This window comes from Rattus rattus, chromosome 8 (assembly GCF_011064425.1).
Source record: "Rattus rattus isolate New Zealand chromosome 8, Rrattus_CSIRO_v1, whole genome shotgun sequence".
NCBI classification, from domain to species: Eukaryota; Metazoa; Chordata; class Mammalia; order Rodentia; family Muridae; genus Rattus; species Rattus rattus.
In genome coordinates this window covers 100,276,241-100,301,314 of record NC_046161.1, presented here as the reverse complement: position 1 = coordinate 100,301,314, position 25,074 = coordinate 100,276,241, and the positions used below count along the sequence as shown (strand labels likewise).

General features: G+C 50.1%; 1 protein-coding gene across 1 annotated transcript in view; it reads right to left on the bottom strand.

The window, feature by feature from the left end:
• The window catches only part of Pfkfb4 (6-phosphofructo-2-kinase/fructose-2,6-biphosphatase 4), a 37,745-nt gene that overhangs the window by 4,473 nt on the left and 8,198 nt on the right, over positions 1-25,074 (bottom strand). The window contains exons 4-10 of the mRNA XM_032910693.1: positions 20,099-20,165; positions 17,895-17,969; positions 17,522-17,578; positions 16,795-16,916; positions 14,717-14,924; positions 14,071-14,217; positions 1,676-1,780 (exon numbers count right to left, since the gene is read on the bottom strand). Coding sequence (XP_032766584.1) covers positions 1,676-1,780; positions 14,071-14,217; positions 14,717-14,924; positions 16,795-16,916; positions 17,522-17,578; positions 17,895-17,969; positions 20,099-20,165 — 781 coding nt within the window. The remainder of the gene's footprint in view (positions 1-1,675; positions 1,781-14,070; positions 14,218-14,716; positions 14,925-16,794; positions 16,917-17,521; positions 17,579-17,894; positions 17,970-20,098; positions 20,166-25,074) is intronic.

The following is a 25,074-nucleotide window of genomic DNA, read 5'->3' as shown; positions in this document are numbered from 1 at the left end:
CCCCTCAGGCCTGGCTCCAGGGTGGGAATGGAATCCAAGGTGTTATTCTGTCTAGTCTTATGTCAACCTGATACACAAACCAGGAAGTGCTGTGGTCATGGTGTTTCATCACAACAATAGGAATCCTGAGGCGGAAAAGGTGCTCCAGTCCACAGCACTGAAGCACTCGGAGAGGGCAGTAGGTGGGTATGGTGGGACCGAAGCCCTGGGACTTCCTAGAGTATGACAACTGTCAGGACCCTGAGGTCCTCAGGAACAACCGTGAGGCTTGTCTGCCTGCTGGTTACCTCCTCCACTGTGGTAGTGATGAGGACCTTGGACCCCTGCTGTCCCCTGGGACAACCCCTAGTTCCATTTTTACCTGAGAATTAGGCCTGAGGGTGGGCGGTTCCATTTCTCTGCAGTTAACTAGCTTTCAAAAATAACCTCCCCACCCCCACCCCCGCAGAGCCTGCTCCACCCCACCCAGTGACTGGCCAGGGGAGCAACACCCTGGCCTGTGCTGACCTCTAGCTATTCTATGGTATTCCTGATTCTTAATGCCACCATAATCATTCCCTGTCTTCTCTGTTTTTCTTTATTGTTTTTATGTATGTGTGGAAGGGTAGTGATTTGATGTGTGTGTGTGTGTGTGTGTGTGTGTGTGTGTGTGTACATGTGGAGGCTTTGAGGTCAACCTTGGATGCCCTTTTTTAGGTGCTGTGCACCTTATTTTTTGAGAGAAGGTCTCTCACTGGCTTAGAGCTGCGTAGGCTAGGCTGACTGGCCCACAAGCTCCCAGGAAGAAGCTGCCCCTGCCTCCTCAGTTCTGGGAGTACAGGCATGAATGCCACAGCGGCGTGCTTGTTTTCTTTTTGACCAGGGTTCTGGGGATCAAACCTAAGTCCTGTTTTCGAGGCAAGCAACTGACTGCACCACCTCCCAGCCTTGTGCTGTTTTCCCTCACCACTCTCCTGAGCTCTGCCTCAGAGCACAGTGTGAGAATTACCACACCACCCAGAGCTGCATGACTTCACCCATGTGTCTCCTCAGCACATTTAGGCAACATCCCAAGGCCCCTCCTTGAAGCAGGAGGAGATTCCTCAGCCAAGGTGATCCTGACTTTCTGACCAGCAACTCTCTGGGAGAAGTTGACATGAGATCGCTTTGCCAAATCTCTCTGGGGAAGTCTCCATGGATCTGGAAGCAAGGTGGGGGCTGACGCATGGAGTTGCGTGGAGGATAGAATCACCTGAAGACAAAGGGGAACATCCAAAGAAAGGATAGAAGTCCGGGGCCAAGACAAGAGTGGAGAGCACCTTGGAGCCAGGCCTAGCCATGAGGCCTGAGTCCATGGCCACACAGAGCAGTCTGAGAAATGGCTGGCCACTCCCTGAGGAAGGAGGTGGCCTGAGCACCCCAGGGGACGATGAGTTAACTCTGAAGTCCTAGGAAAGCCAGACCTAACAGAGCCAGGGACACTCAGCTCAGGATCTGCCCTTGCCAGATCTGCACCATTAGACTCTGTGCCATATGTAGCGCTGTCCCCCTATGACCCAAGGAAGAGCAAACATCCGGGAGACGCTGGGAACCCACGCCTAGGCTGCCTGCCTCAGGGCCAAGCCGCCAGGCCCAGACCACAGCAACACTGCCAGGCAGGCAGTGGGCGCTGGGATTAGACCCAAGTCCCACCTACCTCGCCCTTCGGGTAGCGGTACCGGTACTTGTCCTGGTCCCTCAGAGCAAACTCCAGCGGGTAGTGGTCCTGGATTTCTTCGTAGGTCATTTCCTCACAGACACCCTAGGGAGAAGACACAGCAGTCGTTACTGAACCCATGCCAGGCTGACAAGACTAACCTTGGGTTGAAGGAGCAGACAGAGGAGACCAACGTTTCCTGGGCCGATGGGACCCTCCTAGCACAAAGCTGACACTGAACAGTAAGTTTGGTGGTAGCCACATTTGTAGGAAGCTATAAGAATAGTTCTTACCTGTCCATCACACATCTATCCATGCATGCGCATGTTTTCCTAAGTCTTTAAAACTGTTTTCTGTTTGTTTTTGTTTTGTTTGTTTGTTTGTTTTTTGAGACATATAGACCTGGTGTAGACCAGGCTGGCTTCAAACTCAGAGATCCACTGCCTCTGCCTCCCAAGTGCTGGGATAAAGGCGTGTATTCCTTATCCAGCTTACAAAATGGTTATTGCTTTTACTAATTTGTCTGTTGGCTTATGTGTGTGCTCATGTGTTCATGACATGGCATGGTTGTGGGGGTCAGAGGACAACTCCTTCCACCGTGTGAACCCCAGGAGCAGAACTCAGGCTGTCAGGCCTGTCAGCAAGTGCCTTCACCCACCGAGCTGTCTGGTTCACAGGGGTCTGTTTCTTTGTTTAGCTCTGGCTGTTCTGGAACTGGTTCTGTAGACCAGGCTGGCCTTGAACTCTGCCTCCCAAGTGTCGGGATCAAAGGTGCATCCTGCACCTTTGCTGGCCCTGCTCCAGTCTTGTCTGTTATGAAAGTATTAAATGTGAATAGAAGCTGCTGTGTAAACTGTATTAAAAATTCATTTGTGTCCTGGAGAAAGAGAGCACACCAGAATGAAAGAGAGACAGAGACAGAACACGGACATAGGAGTCAGGAGTACCAGGAGCTGAAGGCCAAGGCTGAGGTCGGCTTAATCTACATGAGACCCTGTCTCAAGAAACAACTCGAGCTGGAGATGGCTCAGCAGTTACGAGCACGCACAGTGTTCTTGCAGAGGACCTGAGTTCAAATCCTGGCATTCATGTCAGGCATCTCACAACTGTGTGTAAATTCCAGAGGATTCAATGCCCTCTTCTGGTCTCTGTAGGTAACACACACACACACACACACACACAGACACACACACATACACACACACACAACCATCAGCCACCAGCAGAGAAGAAGAAAGGCGATGGAAACTCCCGATGTCTTATTTAAGGTGCTGAGAGGCGCTGAAGCGATAGAACCCGCTCATGAACTATTAGCCTTAAGAAACTATATGTGTTTTGATGTCAGGAAGTGAAACAGTGTCGTAATAAGTCCCTAAAAATGTGGAAGTGGTTACAGAGGCAGGAAGAATGTTTTAGGTTGCCTCTGTTGGAAACAACGTAGATATTAAAGGGGATCCTGGGGGGCCTAGGGGAAGCAGGGAGGGTAGAGAAAGTCCCATGGTGGGGCAATGAAGAGGGAGCAGTCAGGAAAGTGCTGACTCATCCTGAGTCTGGATCCCTAACACTTGTGTAAGAAGCTAACACGGTGGCAGGCACTCGTCTCCCTAGCGCTGGGGAAGCAGAGACAGGAGACTCTTTGGAGTTCACTGAATCACTGAGTGTCAGATTCTGGGAAAGACCCTGTCTCAAAAGACGGCGAGTGACTGAAGAGCCTCCGGCTCCTGAACGCCCACATGCGCATGGGCACACACCCAGGAGCACGGACACTGTGCACACGCAAAGCCTAACCAGGCTGCTGATGTGAACGTGAGCTTAGCCCCTCGCAGCAGCAAACACTTGCGATCTCAATAGTCAGGGGCTGAGGAAGGAAGATCATGATCCTAGGCCAGCCTGAGCGACAGAGCAAGATCCCGCTTCAACAGGAGAAAAGAAAGAAATGTGGGTGTTGGGGTGCCTCAGAAGGAAGGAAGGAGGTAGGTAGATGATGATCAAAGAAAAATTAGACAAAAGATGATCCTTGTTTCAAAGCGGCAGAGAACTTGGCTTACTATGTTGTAGTGTTGGGAACTATAGTCTGTAGCCCTCTTCTGCACATGAACACGGTACACATACAGACAAGCAAGCACACACATGCACACATAAAGAAATATACATAAAACGTTGGCTCAGCGGTAAAGCACTTGCTGGACAGGAACGAGAGCTGGAGTTGAGATCCCAGGAACCCACTTAATGGCTGACAGTTGGGTGCCCTGACTACAGTCCCAGCACACGGGAGGCAGAGACAAGAGGATCCCGGAGTACTCTGGCTGGCTGACCAGGCTAGGGAGCTTTGGATTCAGTGAAAACCTAAGGTAGACAACAGATGAGAAAACATTATAGCACATGCACCCACACATGTGAACATGTAGACACACACATGAATGTGCAAACATATGTGTGAACAGGCAACCATAGGTGTGAGTATGCAAGCACACAGGGACAGTGGAGATGACTGCCACCCTGGAGGAGACAGGGAGCCTGGGACCACAGGGGACCACAGGCTGCTCACTGCGAGCATAACCGTGAAGAGGCAGAACACAGAAGGGAGAAACATTCAGATCCCTGGAGCTTCAAAGGGCTCTCTCTGGAATAAAATGTGCCCTCCACCTCCTGACTGTCTTTCAGTCTGGAGAAGGGCCGGCCTACCTGCATTTCTGCAGTGGATACAGATTTGAAATGTGCCCATTCTCATCAGAGCCCAGTGACCGGGGCTGCAAGTCCTTCTGCTGAGCAGAGGTGGCTGACAGGTTGTGGCCCACGGCTGGGCAAAGGAGGCCAGCAGCAATAGAGTCAGACCAGAAGGGTGGGGTAGGGGGGCAAGCACCACACTGAAGGCTTCGGCCACAAAGCAGTGATCAGTCTGACTTTCCAAAGCGGAAGTAAAAGTGAACTTTAAATACAAACAGCAGCACAAAGCATCCCTAGAGAAGCTCAGTAAGAAAGCACAGAAACCCCACCACACCCTCAGACAAGTCAACCAGGGGCACAGGGAGATGGTCAGTGAGTCAGAGCGTTTGCTGCACAGGAAGGAAGGCCTGAGTTCCAATCCTCAGCACCAACGGAGAACACTAGGTAGGGCTACACACGCCTGTGATCCCTGTGCTGTGGGGTGGCGACTGGAGGGGCACTGGGGCTTGCTGAGCGCCCACTCACCAGTCAGATGCCACCTCAAGGGAAGACGGCAGAAAGGGATGGAGTAGGACCCCAACTTCCTCCTCCAGCTTCTGGGCACACCCATGTACACACATATATGCATATATCACACACAAACACACACCACCACCCCCCACATCACACTATATATACAACACACACACGCACACGCACACACACACGCAACCTACCACATCCCACACAACATACACATACCTCCCCCCATACACATACTCCACATGAATACACACAACTTCCCCCACACACACAGAAGAAAGATCAAAAAAACAAAATAAATGCCAGGCAGTGGTGGCACACACCTTTAATGCACTTGGGAGGCAGAGGCAGGAGGATTTCTGTAAACTCCAGGCCACCTGGTCTACGTATGTCATAGGCAGTTCTAAGCCAGCTAGGGCTATGTAGAGAGATCCTGTCTCAAAAACTAACAACAACAAAAACCCTCAAAGTCAGGTGGGTGGTGGGGCAACGCTGAGCAGTCTAACAGACTGCTGGACTCCAGGAGTTGCAGAAAATATATATGAGGAAACAGAAAAGAGATGAGATAGTCTTAAGACCCAGGTACATGTCTCTAAACCCAGCCTACAGGTCCTAGGTCAGCCAGGGCCTCATAGCAAGTAACCTTTGTATCATTTAAAACAAACAAAAGAAAACTTTTAAAATTTTCTAGTTACAAACCCTCAAATCAAAAATCTCAGGGGCTGGGGATTTAGCTCAGTGGTAGAGCGCTTACCTAGGAAGCGCAAGGCCCTGGGTTCGGTCCCCAGCTCCGGAAAAAAAAATAAAAAAAAAATCTCATGTTTCCACTCTGGAAAGACTCTTACGACAACTCCAGACCTACTCGAATAATTAAACATAATACTAGTTAGTTAGTTACTTGAATTCTACCTGAAAACTAAATTCTTATGGTCCATGGAATTTAATACATGGTTCCCAGGAGAAAGTGAGAGAGAGAGAGAGAGAGAGAGAGAGAGAGAGAGAGAGAGAGAATATCATTTGATAGTCTGCACACGCAGGTGGTGGGGTGTGGCAAGTGGAGAGAAGACTTTTTGAATTATAAATTTAGGCTGGGGAGACGGTTCAGTGTTTAAGAGCACTGACTGCTCTTCCAGAGGTCCTGAGTTCAATTCCCAGCAACTACATGGTTGCTCACAACCATCTGTAAGGGGATCTGATGCCCTCTCTGGCAGGCAGGCATACATGCAGATAGAGCACTGAATTTATAAAATGCCTAAAGAAAAAAGAAAAAAAAATTGTAAGAATTCTCTGCTCTGGGAAAATAGCAAATCCAGGGCCAGCCTGGGCTACATAATGAATTCACTGCTGTTCTGTTCTGTGTTATAGAGGGGACAGAGATTGCCTTAAACAAGAGCAGCAAAAAGGTAACAAAAATATCAAATGACTGTTGTGTAACAGTTTTCTCCAATATTAAAACATTCCATCCAAAACAAAAACAAACAAACAAACAAAAAACATTCCCATTCTATCCTTCAGGGAAGAAGAGGGTAAACAAAATAGCTTCAGGAAGTCCCTGAAACCGACCAGAGTCACTAGGCCTCTTCCTGCTAAAGTAAACAAAGCAGCAAAAACTCAAACAAGCCAAGCTGCAAACAAGACTCTCTAAGACAAGCCGAAGCAGAGATGGAGAGTCTCAGACCAGACCAGCCGCCCAAGAGAAACAGAAACCAGTTGAGCTGCATAGAAGAGGCAGAGCGCAGCCAAGCTCACTTCTCAGTGTGCTCCAGGTTTCCCAGGTTTTGTGAGCTGTCACCCATGCTAGTGATGCAGCTGCCTTTGAGTCATTTCTGCTTCTGTAAGTAACCCCAATAAAACTCATGGTTCACCAAGTTGGGCTTTGGTGGTATTCATACTTTAGTCAGTTGAGGGTTCCATATCTGGAATGAATAGGTGAGTGTGTGTGTGTGTGTGTGTGTGTGTGTGTGTGTGTGTGTGTGTGGTATAGTGTCTTCCCAGGAAAAGTTTTGTCACACAGCAGTGACCAGCAAGCAAGATAAGTCAAGGCCAGGTCCATCTGAAGGCAAACCATAATTGAATGCTGAAAACCACGATCAGTGAAAGCAGTCAGAGAAGGGAGGAACAACAGAGCATGACAAACTTCTCAACACATGAAACCAGGGCACCTAAACAGCAACATGACAGGCGACTGCTGCTGCTGCTGCTGCTGCTGCTGCTGCTGCTGCTGCTGCTGCTGCTGCTGCTGCTGCTGCTGCTGCTGCTGCTGCTGCTCCCCCTCCTCCTCCTCCTCCTCCTCCTCCTTTTTCTTCCTCTTCCTCTTTCTTTTCCTCCTCCTCCTTCTTCTTCCTCTTCTCCTCCTCCTTCTTCTCCTTCCCCTTTCTCCTCCTCTTTTCTTCCTCCTCCTCTTCTTCTCTTCCTCCTCCTCCCCCTCCCACCCTCCTCCACCACCATCTCATTATTATTTAAGATAGGGTTTCTCTGTGTGTAGCCCTGATTGGCCTGGAATTCACTCTGTAGACCAGGTTGGCCTTGAATTCATAGAGATCTGCCTGCCTCTGCCTCCTGAGTCTACATAAAGAATTCTAGGACAGCCAGGGCTACATAGTGAAACCCTGTCTTAGGGGTGGGTGGGTGGGTGAGGTGTGGTGAATATGTCCAGCTGGGCTGACTTATCTGCTCCTCCAGATTCCTCTTCCCTTCCCCTGCGCTCTCACACTCCACACTGTACCTACAAGGCTATGAAGAATGAGGCTACCAGAAGGGACATGAGCTGGTCACTCCACGATGGGTCCCGACTGTTGGGAGATCTGTCATTGTCACACAATCTGCTTCATGACTTCTATATCACCTGTCCATTTCTTCGTGAGCAGTCCCTTTACCTTCCTCCGGATTACTGTCACTGTGAAGAGGGACCAGTTGTTGGCCTGACTAACTCTGTGGTGCTGTATTTGCTTCTTCGATATCTTCCCTCCTCTCTTCTGCTCCTTTCCTCTTACTTTGAATTCCAGAGGCAACAAGACTCTAAACATCCTCCTGCTGCAGAACGGTGAGCTTTGCAAACAGACCATCCCACAGCGAGATCACTTGCCCCGTAAGGCCAGCTAGCTAGCGACCCATGCTGGCGAGGGGCACCCCGCAGCTGCAGAATTATCTCTTGAGAACCAGGCTGCTCCCCTCCAGGGCTTCTCCTGAATCTCCTGCAGAACTCCAGAGGAGCCAATGACCAGCCCACTGCTGACCAACCAAGACTTCCTGCCCCAGCAACTACACAAACCACAAACCCTTCACTGCTTCCTCTTTATACAAAATCTCGGAGTTCCTCTAGGCCCCTTGAAGATGGACTTAGGGTCAGCGGACCTGTATCTGCCCATCAAGAGCCTCTCGATGACTGCTTCTCCTCTCTGCCTCGCCTTATCTCTGAATACCACTTTGGAGTGGGTGAGGAAACCCAGTCTACTGAGACTCCTAGAGCCACGGCCTTTGCCTTAAAACTCCACCAACAAGTAGAAACGAGACTCTGTTTCTCTTTATGGACCACAAACCCCTATTACCCAGTTTTTCTTTTTAGTCCAGGGTCTCAGGTGGCCCAAGGTGGCCTCAAGCTATAGCCAATGGTGACCACTGAACTTCCACACTTCTTGCCTCTACCTCGTAAGTACAGGGATTGAAGGTACATGTCATCAGGACGCCAGGACTGGCTTATGAACTTCTAGGAAGTCCACCCAGGGCTCTCTGTGCTAACTTAGCTATTCCCAACCCACAAGCTGTAAGGCTCACAGTATTTTATATTTTTAAAAAAATCAAAACATGCACAGCAAACAGTACAATATAAAGAGCAAAAAGGAAGTGAGAAAAACAATTATGATTACAGTCTAATGCTACTCAGCTATTTGTGATGACCAAGTTCACTCAAAGCAAAGAAGCAAACAACCCTAGGGACGCAGAGGACTTGAAGGATATAATTACAGAAGCCGAAATTGATATACTATACACACAGACTTTCCTTATGAAAAGTTCAGCCACACAGAAAATGAAGAGAGCTAGCACCTGGCAAATGGGCTTCAACTAAAGCTGCAACTGCTTCCTTCCGGCTGCCTACACGACTGACCTGTGAGGGAAACGGTGCCTGACTGGGGGAGGGAGAGGGGAACTGAGAGTGAGAACAGGGACACAGTCAGAGCTTGATGGCAGAATCCTGCAGTCCTGTGTCCCTCATGCAGGATCTGAGACCTGTTTCTCTCCTACAGCGTGAGGAGATGACCTGATAACGAGCATGGGCTGGAGGGAGACCCCAAGCGTCAGAAGAGACAGACTTCCTGGCTGACGCTGTAACTGCACACGGATAACCTCTGGGCAGACAGCCCGGCCACGCCCAGCCAGGCTCTAACCACGACAGCTCTGGAAGGCCTCTGTGGACAAGTGCACACAGCGGCATACACTCTCACATGCACATCAGTGCACACGAAAGCAAATAAAACTCTCAAGAATGTAAAAAAAGAACACGGAGCTCTAGCCAGCCCTAATCTCAGAAAATATGGAAAACCCACTGAATTCCTATTCTAGTATCAGAAAATCCAGGCGTCTGCACTCTGCCTGCCCAGGCTCAGGACACCTCATCCCAGTCCCTCTTTCCCACACACTGCTGAGACCCAACCCGGCAGCATTTGTCCTGTGTCTGCCGATCTCACCTAACCTAATGTCCTCCGGGCTCATTCAAGTTGCTGCAAAGAACAGAATTCTGGTTTATATTCTGATTTAAACAAGACAACTATGAAAAAACTTATAAAGCAATTAGTACACTGTGAACGTGGACTAGAGAGTCAATGACCCCCACTTTCTCTTTTAATTTTAATTAATTTTTCAGACAGCTCATACTATAGCTTCAGCTGGCCTGGAACTTGCTCTGCAGACCAATCTGGCCGCCTCCTCAGAGACCTGCCTGCCTCTGCCTCTTGGGTGCTGGGATTAAAGGCGTGCATCCCACATTTATTTATTTTATGTGCATCAGTGTTTTGCCTATATGTCTATATGAGGATGTCGGATCCTCTGGAACTGAAATTACAGACAGTTGTGAGCTGCCACGTGAGTGCTGGGAATTGAACCCAGGTCGTCAGGAAGAACAGCCAGTGCTCCTGACCATCTCTCCAACCCCCACTTTTAGTTTTTACAGAGGCTCACATTATGTAGCCCAGGCTAACTTGAAACTCACTGGATCCACCTGCCTCTGTCTCCAGGGTGCTAAGATTAAGGGCATGTGCCACACATGGCATAATACTCTTTCCTGTCATAAATAAATTAAATTCTGTATAATAACTTTTAATACCAAGCCGAGGATGGATGGGATTGGCCCAGGGTTGTCACCATCCTGGAGGACAGAAGCCTGAGAGATAGGGCCTTTCAATTAACAAAACAAGGACACCCGTGTGCCCATCCTGTGTTCTGCTAGAGCAGATACAAGAAACAGGCGAAGGTTTGGAATTGGGGCCAGGTCATCCTCATCACAGAGACGAAGGCCTCAGAAACTTCACGAGATAAACCGAAAACTCGTAGACATAGGGTCCCGGGGCTGGTGGGGTACAGCCGGGTACGACCAGGCTCATGCCCAGAACCCCAGTGACACCGTGGTGACATCCCCATGGTCAATCTGGGGCCTGGCCTCAGTCCCCACCCTGAAGCCACTGTGCCCCTCTGATTACAGCCTCCTTCTGTGCCTTGACTTCCAGGTCTCTCTTCCACCTTAGTGGAAGGACATCTAAAGCTTCCTACAGGGCCCCTCAATGCTGGGGCTCCCCGGAGTTTGGACCTTGGCCTTGCTTCCCTCTCTGCCACTAACCCATTTGACAGGCTCTAGAGCCTCACCTCTGCAGGATGCCTTCTCCTTAGAGATCGGGCTGTACCCGGGGCAACCACTTCTGAACACCTACCAGGAATTCTCCCTCTCCCTCAGCACGTGTTTCCTGAGCAGCTACCACGTGGTGAATAAGGCCGGCACCTGTCCTCAGGCAACTCCTCTGCCCAGAGCCCAGCCCAGTGACTGGAAACCTGGCGCTATCCTGAATGCTACTGTCCTTTTGTCTCCATGCATCTCCACCGGGATGCTGGTCCTCAGAACCTGGTCCTAGTTCCTGGCAGGGCATGGCTAAATAGAAGTGGACAAACCCCCTACCCCTTCCTCTCCCACGGGCACTGGCCAGGTTCTGGCTTTCATTTCCTCACTGTGAACACCGGATCCTCTCCTCCAGCCCATCCTCACATCACCCAACAAAATCGTTCAACATGGTGTAAGGCGATTGGCTAGTCTGAGATTCGCATCCATTAAAGACTTCTGCTTCTGGCATGGAAAACCAGCTTCAATCAACAACCCAGTACACAGCGAGTCCACGACTAGGTAAAGGTTACCCATCGCTAGCTGCCCAACAAAAGCAAAAGCAATCCTCTGACATGCCCAGCTCTTGGAGTTACCAGGTACGCATTGGATCCAGAATATATTAATGGCCCCTATAAATCAGCAATAAAAAGGTGATAATCCTATTTGAGGGGACACAAAGCAAGAGACCACAAATGAGATTCAATGAAAGAGAGGAGCCGGGCGGTAGTCCCTGCCTGCAGTCCTGGCTCGGAGGGCTGAGACAGGAAGAGTGCGTTCCCTGGTCCAAGGACAGTGGCTGTGCGTAATGAGTTCCCAGCTTGTCTGGACCACAGACAGAAAGTAATGCTCCCAAAACAAAACAAGATAGACAGACAGACAGACAGATCCAATGGCTAATAAACAGAGTGAAAACTTCTATAACTAAACCAACATGATACTGATATATAAACAGATACACATGACATATATGAATGTAATATAAAAAGAAAATATCCACAGGAAAAATATGGACAGATGTTTACATTAATTAGCTGATGAAAGATCAGATGTTGAAAGTTTTGCCATAGCATCAAGTTAAATTTTGTTGGTCCAGAAAGTGTACCTGTGGGACCAGGGACACAGAACAGCTGTCAGTGAGTTTGCCTGACAAGTATGAAGTCTTGTATTTAGTACTGTCAAAAAAGGGGGAGAGAGAAGAGAAGAGAAAGAAAACCTAGATAGTTTAAATGCAAGAAAGGACAGTGAGGGAGATCGTGACAGACTGCCATGTGCTGTTTGAGGTTACCAAGAAGCTGGCTGTGGCATCAGGCTTACCCGGCTCCACTCCTTTTGCAAGTCTATCTTCAAGTGTCCTCCATGGTCTGTGGTGGCCCATGGCAAAGCACTGCCTCCTTGAGAACGTGAAGGCCAACCATTTCCAGCTGGGGATTGAACCCAGGGCCTCGCTTGCCCTGAGGCAAGCGCTCGTGCTGAGCTAAATCCCCAACCCCAAGGCCACCAATTTCTTTTTTTTTTTTTCTTTTTTTTTTTTTTTTCGGGGGTGGGGACCGAACCCAGGGCCTTGCGCTTCCCAGGCAAGCGCTCAAACCCCTGAGCTAAGTCCCCAACCCCCTGGACACCAATTTCTAACTCACGTTATTTTTTTGTTGCGTTTTTGAGACAGGGTCTCTTTACATAGCCCTGGCTGCCTGTGTAGACCAGGCTGGCCTCAGACTCATAGAGATCCCTCTGCCTCTGCCTCCTAAGTGTTGGGATTACAGGTGTGCACCTAGCCTACTTCTTCTTTTTTTAATGTATATGGATATTTTATCTGCATATGTGTCTGTGCATGCCTGGTGCCCACAGAGGCCAAATGAAGGTGTGAGATTTCCTGGGACTGGAGTTACAGACGGTTGTGAGTCTCTATGCCAAGAGGAATGGAAATCAAACCCAGGTCTTTCTTAAAGATTAGTTTAAAAAATAGTTTAAAAATGTGTGTGTGTGTGTGTGTGTGTGTGTGTGTGTGTGTGTGTGTGCTGTGTATATGGTTGTCAGAAGAGGTCAGGAGAGAGTGTCAAGTTCTGTGGAACTAGAGTTATACATAGTTGTGAGCTGAGATCTGAACTCTGGAGGCCAAGCTGTAACAGTTGTTCGTTCTGTGACCCTGCTGTCGGGAGCGAGCGAGAGAAGCGTGTGCTACATCCTGCTGTTTGGCTTTCAGATCCCATTTAACCTAGGGGATCTGGGAACCTCCTATAGCCGAACAACTTCTGTTTTACGGAGACAGTTCTCTGATCCAGCCACCTTAAGGACAGCTTCTCCATCTTGCTGGCAGGGTCACACTAAGTTCATGTTCCCAGGCCCAGGAACCAACTCCTACCCTGGTTGGCAATAACTTGGCACAGATGTTGCAAGCTTAAATATTCTGTGACATTTTGGCTTGTGTTGGAGTCTGTTCTGTAGCCCTGACCATTCAGTAGCAGCTTGGTTACAGTAAACTGTTGTCATCTGCACTGAGCTGGTGCTTGAGTTATGTTGTGCTTAAACAGACCCCACAACAGTATAAAAATGTCTACAGTGGGAAAGAAAAGTCTAACCTTCAGCCATGGGAAGCTCATTCACAGAGAAAGCTCAATGGGCGACTCTAGCTGTCGGCCTCGCCGTCCCCAGTCAGTTCCCATAGGTGCCTCGAATGCCTGATCTGGTGATGTCATCCCTACCTGTTGCTACTGTTCTTGTGTTGTTTTTCCAGACAGGGTTTCTCTGTGTGGCTCTGGCTGTCCTGAAACTCGCTGTAGACCAGGCTAGCCTCCAACTCAGAGATCCGCCTGCCTCTGTCTCCTGAGTGCTGGCATTAAAGGCCTGTGCCACCCAGCCTGGCTTGCTACAGTTATTCTTTTACACAAGAAGCTTCACCTGAGAAGCCACTTGCTTTGCCCAGGGCTCTACAGGTAACTGTGCTGACTGCTAACAGAGTCCCCAGTCAACAGCTAGAGCTGGAGCACCCCGTCTGATGACAGAGCACTGAGCTTCTTTTAATCTGTCCACCACTTACGATCTACCCTTTCGCTTTTAAAACTGACAGTAGGGCCAGTGAGGGGCTCAGTGGGTAAAGGTGCTTGCCGCCACCGACCCACGCGGACGGAAGAAAGAACCAATTCCCAGATGTTGTCCTCTGACCGCCACAAGAACAACCGGCCTCCACGCAAACTCAAAACAAACCATTTTTTAAAAGCTCAAAAGTATGACGACCCTACGTTATTCTCCAGACCATACTGAACAGGAATTAGGGAAGGCAGATCTGCCTGACCCTGAGGACAGTGCCCAGGAGCCAGGCAGGGGAGGGAGGGACAGTGATTACCGCGTCAATCTCGTTGAGGACCTTCCACTGCTCATAAGGGACACTCAGCGCCTCGGCTGTCTGGATCGTCCTCTTCATCTGGCTCGTCCAGACCTTCAGGTCCTTGATGTTCTGGTCATTGATGAACTGAGCCAGGTGCTTGGAAAACTGAAACACATTACAGCACCTCAGCCCCACAGGGCCTGGGCAAACAACCTCAAAGAACAGGGTCCCCGGGGCCAGCCCTAACTCAGGAGCGGGTTTAGTTAAAAAGGCCACACTAACTTCCCAGTGACGCACACATCCAAGTACTGCTCTGTGCATTCTCCCCGGGCACCGAGAGCAAGCCCAGATTTGTCAGGTTCCCCCATATTGATCCATTGTCCTAAGGCCACATGACCTCTTTCTTCTATGAGTCCTCGGTACCCCCTGAACTGTGTCAAGGCCATAGCTGCTCCGTTGGGACTCAGGCTACTCTCAGGGGAGTGTGACCCTGCCAGGAGAATGCTCAAATGCATTTGCTCAATGCCTCATCCCTCTGCCTACGCTCTTCACCGGATAACCACTGTCCACCTCAACTGTACAATGGCTATAGAAGCCTGCTACACACACATTCATATATCCATCCCGCCTCCCAAAGGTCACACACACACACACACACACTGACCTCCCGGCCCCGGGGGGATAGTCCAGGGTCCCCACCAATCCGGCCCTTGAGGTTGAGCTCACTCTCCCCGTGCCGGCAGAGGTAGATGGAGCGGGGTGTCACATGGATGTTCATGAGGTAATAAACGATGCGACTCTGGATGTGGTCGGCAACACGGTTCACCACATAACTCTGCCCCACGTCCATGATCTTGATGTAGGACAGATCCCTTGCCAGAGAGAAGGTAGAGAGAGCCTGTGAGGGTGGCCAGGCCCTTGGAAGCACAGCGGCAGCCACAGGAACCAGCTGTAAAGCCCGCAACTCTGCCCACGGGATCTGAGATCACAACACACAGGACTGTCAGCTGGTGTGCAAGTGACAGGGGGTGAGGCAGCTGGGACACACCACAGTGACACACATACATGCGCTGGGCGGGTGGTCAACACTCATGCTAAAGGGGACAGCTAGAGCAGTGGTCAGTCAAGTCATGTGGCGATTTACTGCTGCGTGTGTGCGTGTGTGCGTGTGTGCGTGTGTGTGTGTGTGTGTGTGTGTGTGTGTGTGTGTGTTCCCAGACTCCTCCTTGCCTCCCTCTGTGCTCCGTAAGCTGAACCAGAGACAGCTGACCTGGCAGTAGCAAACATTGCACTCCCCAAAGTTCCCGGGCAGCTTTCCTTCCCCAGAGACCCTCTCCTCCAGTCAAAGGTCAAGGTCATCTATGTGCCAAGGAGCTGCCGCCCTCATCAGGCAACCGGTGGCCAAGAGCACAGGAAGACGATGGTGCTGGCCACTCTCTCCACTTTGCACCTGAATGATGCTTCTGCTTGGAGAGAGCACTTATGTTGGCAGCGGTGGGGATGGGCTGTGACTTAGCAGTGCTGGGAACCAGCTGTGACTTGGCAGTGCTAGGGACAGGCAGATAGGCGGACAGGCGGTGACTTAGCAGTGCTGGGAATGGGCGGTGGTACAGCGGAGAGCTCCCGGATGTTCTCATCTGAGTTCTCCCTGTCTGTGAGTTTGTTACCTTTACGCTACCAATAAAACCAGGAGCAACATTTGCTGCTGACAGGTCTAACTGGGGCTGTCAAGATGAGCCCCACTAGTGCAGTAGCCCTGCAGAATGACAAGAAGCAATGCTGGGGACACCCGGGGGAATAGCAAAGCCACTCAGCTCCAGAGCCTGGCAGAGGGAAGAGAGGGTCAGCCCACGGTCAGCACGGGCACACCATTCTATAAGTGCCAGAAGCTGTCCCTCTAGCAGCTGCTTGTGTTCCGTGGTTCACATGCATTCTATATTGGTGTGTAATTATAAACACCCAAACGCATGTTTATATTCCGGCCTTTCACAATGCTGGACCACCTACACTCCCACATCTTTCTATAATTATGATTTATGGTGACTAAGACTTCACCATGGTCCCACTGCTATTTCCTAAACTGCCGCTGCTTAGACTTATGCCAAGAGACACACGACTGCCAACAACGCCAATGCCACTCACTCACACGCTGTTTCTATAGTTTTAGTAGAACACACCCATGGCCATTTATTTACAGTTTCTTTTGCCGCACAATGGCACAGTCAGTAACTGCAGCAGGGTTCTAAACCCTAAACAAACTATTCACTGTCTGGCTGGAGATGTTGCTGATCCCAGCCGTGAGACCCTCGGCCGGGCATCCACCACTCAGCACTCTGGCTTGCACTTCAATCCCAGAGGGAGGCAGATGGACTGACAAGCATTGGCCTCCGACTACTGCTCATAGGATGGGGAGCTCCCATTCACCTCCCAAACTGTACAATAAAAGAAGGGCATGAAGTGTTTGCAAACATAGAGATTAGGTTTGATTTTATGGTGGGACAGGAGAAAGTCCTGCCCAGAGAGCTCAACAGGAGGTAATGGGTGTTCTGTAAGTCACCTCTGGCCAACCATTTCTGCTCCAGGGAAAGAATCAAAAGAGGTCAGACCACATGGCCTTCTGGTGTGCTTCCCCGAGGGGCCACCACCCTTAAGCGACCACCACAGGGAGCCACAGTGAGGTGGCCAAGTGGACTCCCCTTGCCCCCTCAGTGCCTCTGCAGGCCGCGGTGCTCTCTCACCCACCTGTCCTGTTCTTCATCCAGAGTCTCATAGGAGTTTTCATAGCATTCAATGCGTCTCATGAAGTCCTCAGTGGCTTCGTCGCTGTCCCGGTTGACATAGTCAGGGCTGCCCAGCTTTACTTGCTGTCGGAGCCGGGCACAGAGTAAGAAGCCATCAGGGCTGGAGTCCAGGCAGAGCCAGAAAGCGAGCGCACAGCTAGGCGGGGGTCAGGGAAGCCAGGCCAGGCCAGGCCAGGGCTGGGGGCCTCGTGAGGCTGGAACCGAGCTGGGGACTGCTCCCGTTAGGAATGCTCTCGAAGCTTTTGTGTCTGAGGTAGCCTTTCACCCTGTGGCTCAGTGGGAAGGCTAGGGCTCTTTCCCCTAAATTATCTTTCAAACCTATATGGCCATTCTAGATAAAAAAGGACTAAGGGTGGGACTGGGAAACAAACCCTTAAATAGAAACCCAGCCCACCCCTGGCTGAGGTGCCTCTCTGCTGTGCAGGGACTGTGGGGGTGGGGAAGGGAGACCAAGGAATGTGAAGGGAGCCAGAACGAAGGCCCAGAAGGCACACAGCCCTGGGGACAAGTGGCCCTCAGGACTCCAGGCTCACCTACCTCCCCATTCCCACAAAATTCAAGATCATGGAAGGTCAGCCCAAGTACCAGCCCAAACCGGGAAAGGGACCTCACTGTCACATGGCACCGGTCTCATTACTGTCCCCAAGGAAGTCAGATGTACTGCTCACCACGATGTTGGCAGCAATGACCTCAGGATCCACACAGATAGATTCAACAAAGAAGGTCTACAGCAAGGCCGGAAGAAGCAGGGGCAGGACCACAGAGACGGTTAGTGATCTGCGTTTCCCTGGTCTCTCCCGTCCACCCACCGCCATGCTGACCAAGCTCGAGCATCGTGCAGCTAACGGAGGTGTCACTGTATCCTGGGCTCCCCCACTACAGCCCTGGGAAGCAAGTTCCAGGAGAGGAAACTACACCTCCCTCTCACAGCACTCAGCCACCCAACCCCAATGCTCACAAACCACAGGAAGCCACAAAGGGAGACTCCAAGCGTCCAGAGAGGCAACAACTCAGCTAGAAGGGGTGCCCAGAAGATCTCACCTTGTAGCCGTTCTGTTCTCCAAAGTTAAAGATCATCGCTCTCCGTTCTCGGGTGGTATTGGTAGCATCAAAAACCTAGGACCAAACTGGGGTGAGTTCAGGACTCTGGCCTAGGGAAGTAAAAGTCTGCCCAAGGCTGCAGCCCAGACATTCTCTGGAGACTGGGCTTCTCTCCAGGATACCTGCTGCCTAGGCCCTAAGTCTGGCCCGTCTTCCACAGACTCGCACAGAGGAGTGTGCTCGGCAGTGCTCTGCACACAGCAGATGCTCGATTCACGTGTGACCAGCGAAACCTAGCAAAACCAGTTAGGCCTGGCACTACGATTTGGATATGGTTTTTCTCCTAAGGTCCATGTTCAAGTTCTCCCAAGAGAGACAGATGCGAATCTGGCCTGCCCAGCTCCGTGCTTTCCTATCTCCAGTGTGATCTTTTCCTTCCGCAGTGGCTCCGCCATGATGTTATTAAGATCCTTAACAAAGGCTTGGGGGTGGGGAGATGCCCAGTCTGGAATTTTTAGCCTAAAAAAACTTAGCTAAACCTCTTTTGTGAGGGGCTGAGACAGAATCTCACTATGTAGTCCTGGCTGGCTTTGAACATATTGTGTAGGACAGACTGGCCTCAAACTTGCAGCAATCCCCCTGCCTGTGTTTCTCAAATACTGAGATTACAAGTATGTGCCACCACACCTAATAATGATACCTCTTTTCTTTATTACATATTTTTCATTACACACACACACACAAAGAGAGAGAGAGAGAGAGAGAGAGAGAAGAAGAAGAAGAAGAAGAAGAAGAAGAAGAAGAAGAAGAAGAAGAAGAAGAAGAAGAAGAGGAAGGAGGAGAAGAAGGAGAAGAAGAAGAAGAAGAGGAAGAAGAAGAAGAGAGAGAGAGAGAGAGAGAGAGAGAAGAAGAGAGAAAGAGAGAGAGAGAAGAAGAGAGAATAGCCAAGCCAGAGGACCCACATTCAACACCTGCGAGTTGCCCTCTGACCCCTGGACTTGTGTGTGGCACACTTGCACACTCATGCACAGGAAAGATGTTGACCGGTGGTAGTGGTGCACACCTTTTATCCCAGCAATTGGAAGGCAGAGGCAGGCAGATCAGCCTGGTCTATAAACTATGAGGCAGGCATGATGGCACACGCCTTTAATTCAATCACTTAGGAGGCATGGGCAGGCTGATCTCTGAGTTCAAGGTCAGTCTGGTCTATGTAATGAGTTCCAGGACAGCTAAGGCTAAACAGAGAAACCCTGTTTTGTTTTGTTTTAGTTTTTGTTTTTTAATCAACCAACCAACTGACCAACCAAACAACAGGACGTCTCCGCTAGGCAAGGCCTCACCCCCAGTATTTCCCAAGCACTTTTCTGTTGTTTAGACGTGGGTTCTCGTGCATCCCGGTTGGCCCACAGCTCCTTGTACAGACGAGGATGCTCCGAGCCTCCTGTCTACCTCTGCAGCACTGGAACTGCAGGCCAACCCACGCTCAGTTCATTCTGTGCTGGAGGTCAGACCCCAGATGTCACTCCTGCTAGGCCAGCACTCTGAGCTACACCTTTCCCCCTCAACTGAAGAAAATGTTATCTGTGGGATTCACTTCAGTAAAACAAACAGGTCAGCAAAGCAAAGGGAAGGAAGGGGGCCTGGATTACAGGGCAGCTGCTTTTCCCAGGACAGAGAAGAAGGGTGTCCACACAGTGACTGCTGTACCACAGGCAGTGGATACAGGCTGGAGCGGGGTTAGAGAGCTTCACGAGGCACAGCTCCAAGGGGAAAGTGGGAGGGATGAGATGCACGGGGCTGGGGGAGCCCTTCCTCACAGACAGCCCAGCTCATCTAACTGCAGGGCTCATCATTCTGGTAGAATTCCCTTGCCAGGCCTCAGCTGCTTTCTGGAACGGTAAACTATGTGGGCAGGGCTCCCTAAACCAGAAGTTTATGTGTGGAAGACTGAGGTATGCTACTGCTGGTGCTGACTTCTCCAAGGAGGAGCTGCAGATTTAAATGTAGCTGCAAGTTGAGGGGAAAAGACAGGCCCAGACACTTCCTCCTGCATGCTTCTTCCCTGGCTGGAACCCTCAGGCACACAGGGGCACACCCATCCCACCCCGCTTCCCTTCCAGGTGTCTGATGAGCAGACAGCGGATAGGGTGGTGGTGGCGGATCCTATGTCTCACTCTTGGCTGTTTCTAGGGTGTCATACTTACCGCCACGTGTCCCCCCTCCTCACTGAGGAACTTCCGGACGTCACTGAGGGCTGCCAAGGCACACTGCCTTCAGGAGAGAAAACACAGAGTGAGCCTAGCATCAGACCTTTAACCCTACCACGGACAGGGAAGGGGACAGCCCTTAGGCCTCCTCCCCTTTCAACCCTCAGCACGTGGCTTTCATCGGCTGTGTTCCTGGGTGTCAGGTTTTCTGAACGCTACTTTCCTTGGTCGTCTTATCGTGGACCTGCTGCCACTCTGCCACAGTCATGACTCCTAAATGTCATGTGTGGTCTATAATTACCAAGATCAGTTCTTTTCCTGAATTAATTAATTTATGTTTGGTTATTTTATTTTGCATATATGAGTGTTTTGCCTGCATGATGTATATACACCATGTGTGTGTGCCTGGTGCCCTCAGAGGTCAAAAGGGGGTGCTGGATCCCTCAGAACTGGAGTCGCAGGTGGCTGTGAACCACTATGTGGGTGCTGAGACTTGAACCCAGGTTCTCTGCAAGAGCAGCCAGTGCTCTTAACCTTGGGGCCATCTCTCCAGCCCCGAGGTAAATGCTTTCCAGTCAGACATTCCCTGTGCCAGGCTGAGGGTAGCAAGGAAGGACACATGGCTGCATGTGTCCTGGAAGACAGAACTCCACAAACCACTCCCTAATGGAGTAGGGCGCTGTCCTCTCGGCCTCTGGCACAGTAATGTGCACGGTCAGCTCTGACCCTGGGTGATCACACACAGATGCCTCACTTGCTATAAAAAGCCACATGTGGGGCCGCTCCCGCTTCACCCACTTCTCCTAAAGGTCTGGAGAAACAAAGCTACCTTTTCTTTGCCTTGCTTGAGGCAGGTCTCGCTATATTTAGCACAGAGTGGCCTGGTGCTTGCTACATAGACCAAGCTGGCCTTGAACTCACAGAGCTCCACCTGCCTCTGCCTCCCGAGTGTTGTGCTTTTACTTTCTACCTAAGACATCCTCCCTTTTTAAAACAAGCAGTGCTAGAGATGGAACCCAGGGCATCGCACATTCCAGGCAGGCCCTCCCACGCTCCTCACTTACTGGCATAGGATAGTGCTAGACCTCCCATCTGTGATCTCAGGGATGTGCACGTAATCCCCACCCCCTGCCCCTCCCCCCCCCTGCCCCCACCTGCCGTGTGTCAATGTCAAAGAACTATACTGCATGGATGTCACTGTGGAGCCAGGCCACTAGGCAGCTGTGCCCTTGTTCCTCCTAGTGATCCCCTGTGCTCTGTAAGGCTTTCAACTGCAAAGAGCTTTCCTCTGGGAGTTGCAGAAAGGGCTCAGTGGTGAATGGCAACTTCAGTGCTTTTAGAGGACATAAGTTCAGTTCCTAGCAGCCATCAGACAATGGGTAAGAAACTCTAACACCGGAGGATACCATGTCTCTTCTGGTCCCTGTGGTACTTGCATGTATGTAGCATGTGTATACACACACACACACACACACACACACAGAGACAGAGAGAGAGACAGAGACAAAGAGACAGAAAGACAGAGAGATTTAAAATTAAAAAAGAAAGCCAGGGGGCGGTGGCACATGCCTTTGATCCCAGCACTTGGGAAGAGGCAGGTGGATTTTTGGGAGTTAATCTAAAAAATAAAGCCATAGCTGTTAAACAGAAAATTCCTGCCTCAAAAAAAAAAAAAAAAAAAAGATAAACTAACAGACAGATGGGTGGACAGACATTAAAACAAATCTTTAGGGGATAGAGAAATGGCTCAGGGGTTCAGAACACTGGCTACTGTTCCAGGGAACAAGTTCAAATCCCAGCACCCACATCCAATTCTGTGGACTCTGGCGCCCTCTTCTGGTTTCTGAGGGCATGGCATGCAGATACACATGCCGACGAAACACTCAGACACATACAAAAGTAATAAAATGAAAGAAAAATTTAATCTCTAAAAAAGGTTTTTAAGAGGCTAGAGTGATGGCTCAGTGGTTAAGAGCACTTGCTGCTCTTTCAGAGGCCCCAGGTTCAATTCCAGCATCCACAGAGCAGCTTGCAACCATCATTAACTCCAGTTCAGGGAATCTAGCACCCTCTTCTGACCTCAGAGGACACCAGGCACACATGTAGTGCACAGACATACACGAGGTCACAACACGCATATATATATATATATATATAATATATATAATATATATAATATATATAATAATATATATATATATATATATATAATAAAAGGTAAAAAAAAAAAGGTTTTTAAAAAGTGTTTTCTTTGGCCCAAATGTGTGAATTCTGGTTCATTTTACTCCCTGCTGCAGATCAGCATGCTCTGGGTTAAGCTTTGTGAGTTGTTCTGATTATGATCTACTGTGGAGGAGGAACCCCAGGGCCCCAAAGGAAACACCAGGAGAACATCTTGGGGGCCTGTGTGCACACTCACGGATGAGTGTGCAGACACACTTGTGCTTGCATGTCTGAGTCTGGGCAGGCCTGTGTGAATGTACTGTGCTCACGCTTGCCAGTCTGTCGGTGTGTGTGAACTGAGGGCATCCTGTGGGACTCCAGGGAGACGGCTCACATGCTGGTTCCTGTCGACTTCACACCTTGCCTTTCTTCCTATCAGCTTGCTGTACTGAATCTTAGCCACGCGTCCCGGCAAATTGAAAGACCTGAAGGTATTCTTAGGATCCAAGTGTGCTTGGTATGCAGATGTAAACAAAGACTGAGCATGTGTGTAACTCAGTAACACACACTCAAGAATGAGCCCAAGCGCTCACTCTCGTAATCTCTTACCCTTTTGTCCCCTCTCTGTCCCTTCTCTCCCCATTCCCCTTTTCCCTCTCTCTCCACATGTTCGCAGCCAGCCTCTCCTCGCCCCACACACCCCCGTCTCTTCTCCCTCCTCGACTCCCCTTCCCATGCCCTAAATAAACTCTATTCCATACTATAAAAAAAAAGAATGAGTCCAAGAGAAAATTCCCATGTGTGCATGCGCTCTCACAGACAGTATGATTACATATGCATGTATGGTTGTGTATGCATGTGAACACACCCATGTGCACATACGGTATGTAGGCTTATGTGTACGTAGACATGTGCGTATAAAGTATGCTCATGAGGCTATGTGGTGCCCATGGTATACACAGAGAGCTCGCGTGTGGTAAGAAAACGCAGTATGAATGTGGCTGGTGGGATGTGTGTGCCTGTGCCCTACAGACGCTCATGTGAACCTGCACGTGCTTGCCTACACCTTCCTCTTGTGTGGTTCCCTCTATCTGAATGCTCGATATCTGAATGCTTGGAGACCTCAGCAGTGGGTGTGTGGCTAGGAAAGTAGCCCTTTCTGCTCACGCTTCCCGTTTTTAAGACTTCTGGTCCCATCACACAGTGGCAAATGCCTGTAATCCCAGCACTTGCAAGGTGGAGACAAGATGTAGCAAGTTCAGGGCCAGCCTGAGCTCCATCGCAGCATCTACCTCAAAACAAAACAAAAATTCCTTCTGCCTGGGCTGGGGGTGAAGCCATTCTATCATCAACAAGGCCTGGGTTCAATCCTTAGTACTGCAAACAACAACAACAACAACAAAAACCAGAACAAAATAAAAACTATTTCTGGTACTTTTATTTTTCCAGTTCCTTAGAGGAAAAATTGGGATGGTCCCTGGAAGTTGGCCCTGTGGCCCAGTGGCTAGATTCAGGCCTTAGGTGTAGAACAAAAGACAACAGGAATGCCAGTCCCACCCTCTACCACCCTCTCTGTCCCAGCAGGTGACCTCCGGCTGCTTCCTCCCTCCTCGGTCTGCGTTTCTCCATTTGGATTATTCCCCTTACGCTGCCCTTCAGGAACCCCAGGGAAACTGCTGGCAGATGGGGACACCAACACCACAAACACTACATTCACAGTGCTGTCCCTTTTTTAAGCTCAGACTCCACGTCTGGGAAGGCACCATCTGGCACACGGGCCCACACCTCGGCCATGCTTTGGACTTTGCACCTGACACGTTCTTTGCTTCACTAACCATAAGATGTCTGAGTGACAGGATGACAGGAAGGTTTTGTTGCTTCTGTTGTTTTGTTTGATTGATTGATTGGTTTTTGGTCTTTTCAGACATGGTCTCATGCTGCCCAAGCTGGTCTTGAACTATGTAATGGACTGCTAACCTTGAACCTGACCTTCCTGCCTTCACCTTCCAAGTGCTGGGACGGTGGGCATGGACCGTCAAACTCAACAGGGATGGACGGTATCTATGCAGTAGATAGACAGGTTCAAAAGTACTCAGCTACTTCAAATGTGCCGTGACCTATACAGAAGTGTATGAGACTCCTGGGCCCGGTGAGCCACAGTAGGTCCAAATATCAATACATCTCCTAGCCTCTAGTCTTACCTAAATGTCAGTCTCCCCTTCTGGGTGATTTACCTGGCCTCACCCCTATGACGCAAGAACAAAGGAAGCAGGTTCAAGTACCCAGCCGGGAGCTCCTGCACCCTGGTGGCCATAGAGAGAATAGGTAGCCTAGTGCCCCTGGTGGCAGTTCCAGGTCAGTAAATGTGAGGCTGGGCTTGATTTGAGGAAGTCAGTACTGCTGACCTACCAAGATGGCGGGGGCAGGTCCGCCACTGTAGCTGACAAGGGGCTTGTGGTGGTTAGTAACTGTCAGGTTGATACAGTCTTAGAATCACCTGGAAAAACTCTCCATGACAGACTGTCCGCATCAGGTGGGCCTGTGAGCGTGTCTATGAGGGACTTTTTTTTTAAGATTCATTTATTTTTATGTGCACTGGTGGTTTGTCTGTATTTTATGCCTGTGTGAGGGTGTCAGGTCCCTTGAGACTGGAGTTCCAGAGGGTTATGAGCTGCCACGTGGGTGCTGGGAATTGAACCTGTGTCCTGTGGTAGAGCAGTGTCCTTAACCACTGAGCCATCTCTCTAGCCCTTGATTTTTTTTTTTTTAATTAGGTTAACAAAAGTGAGAAAACCGGTCTTGAACATGTG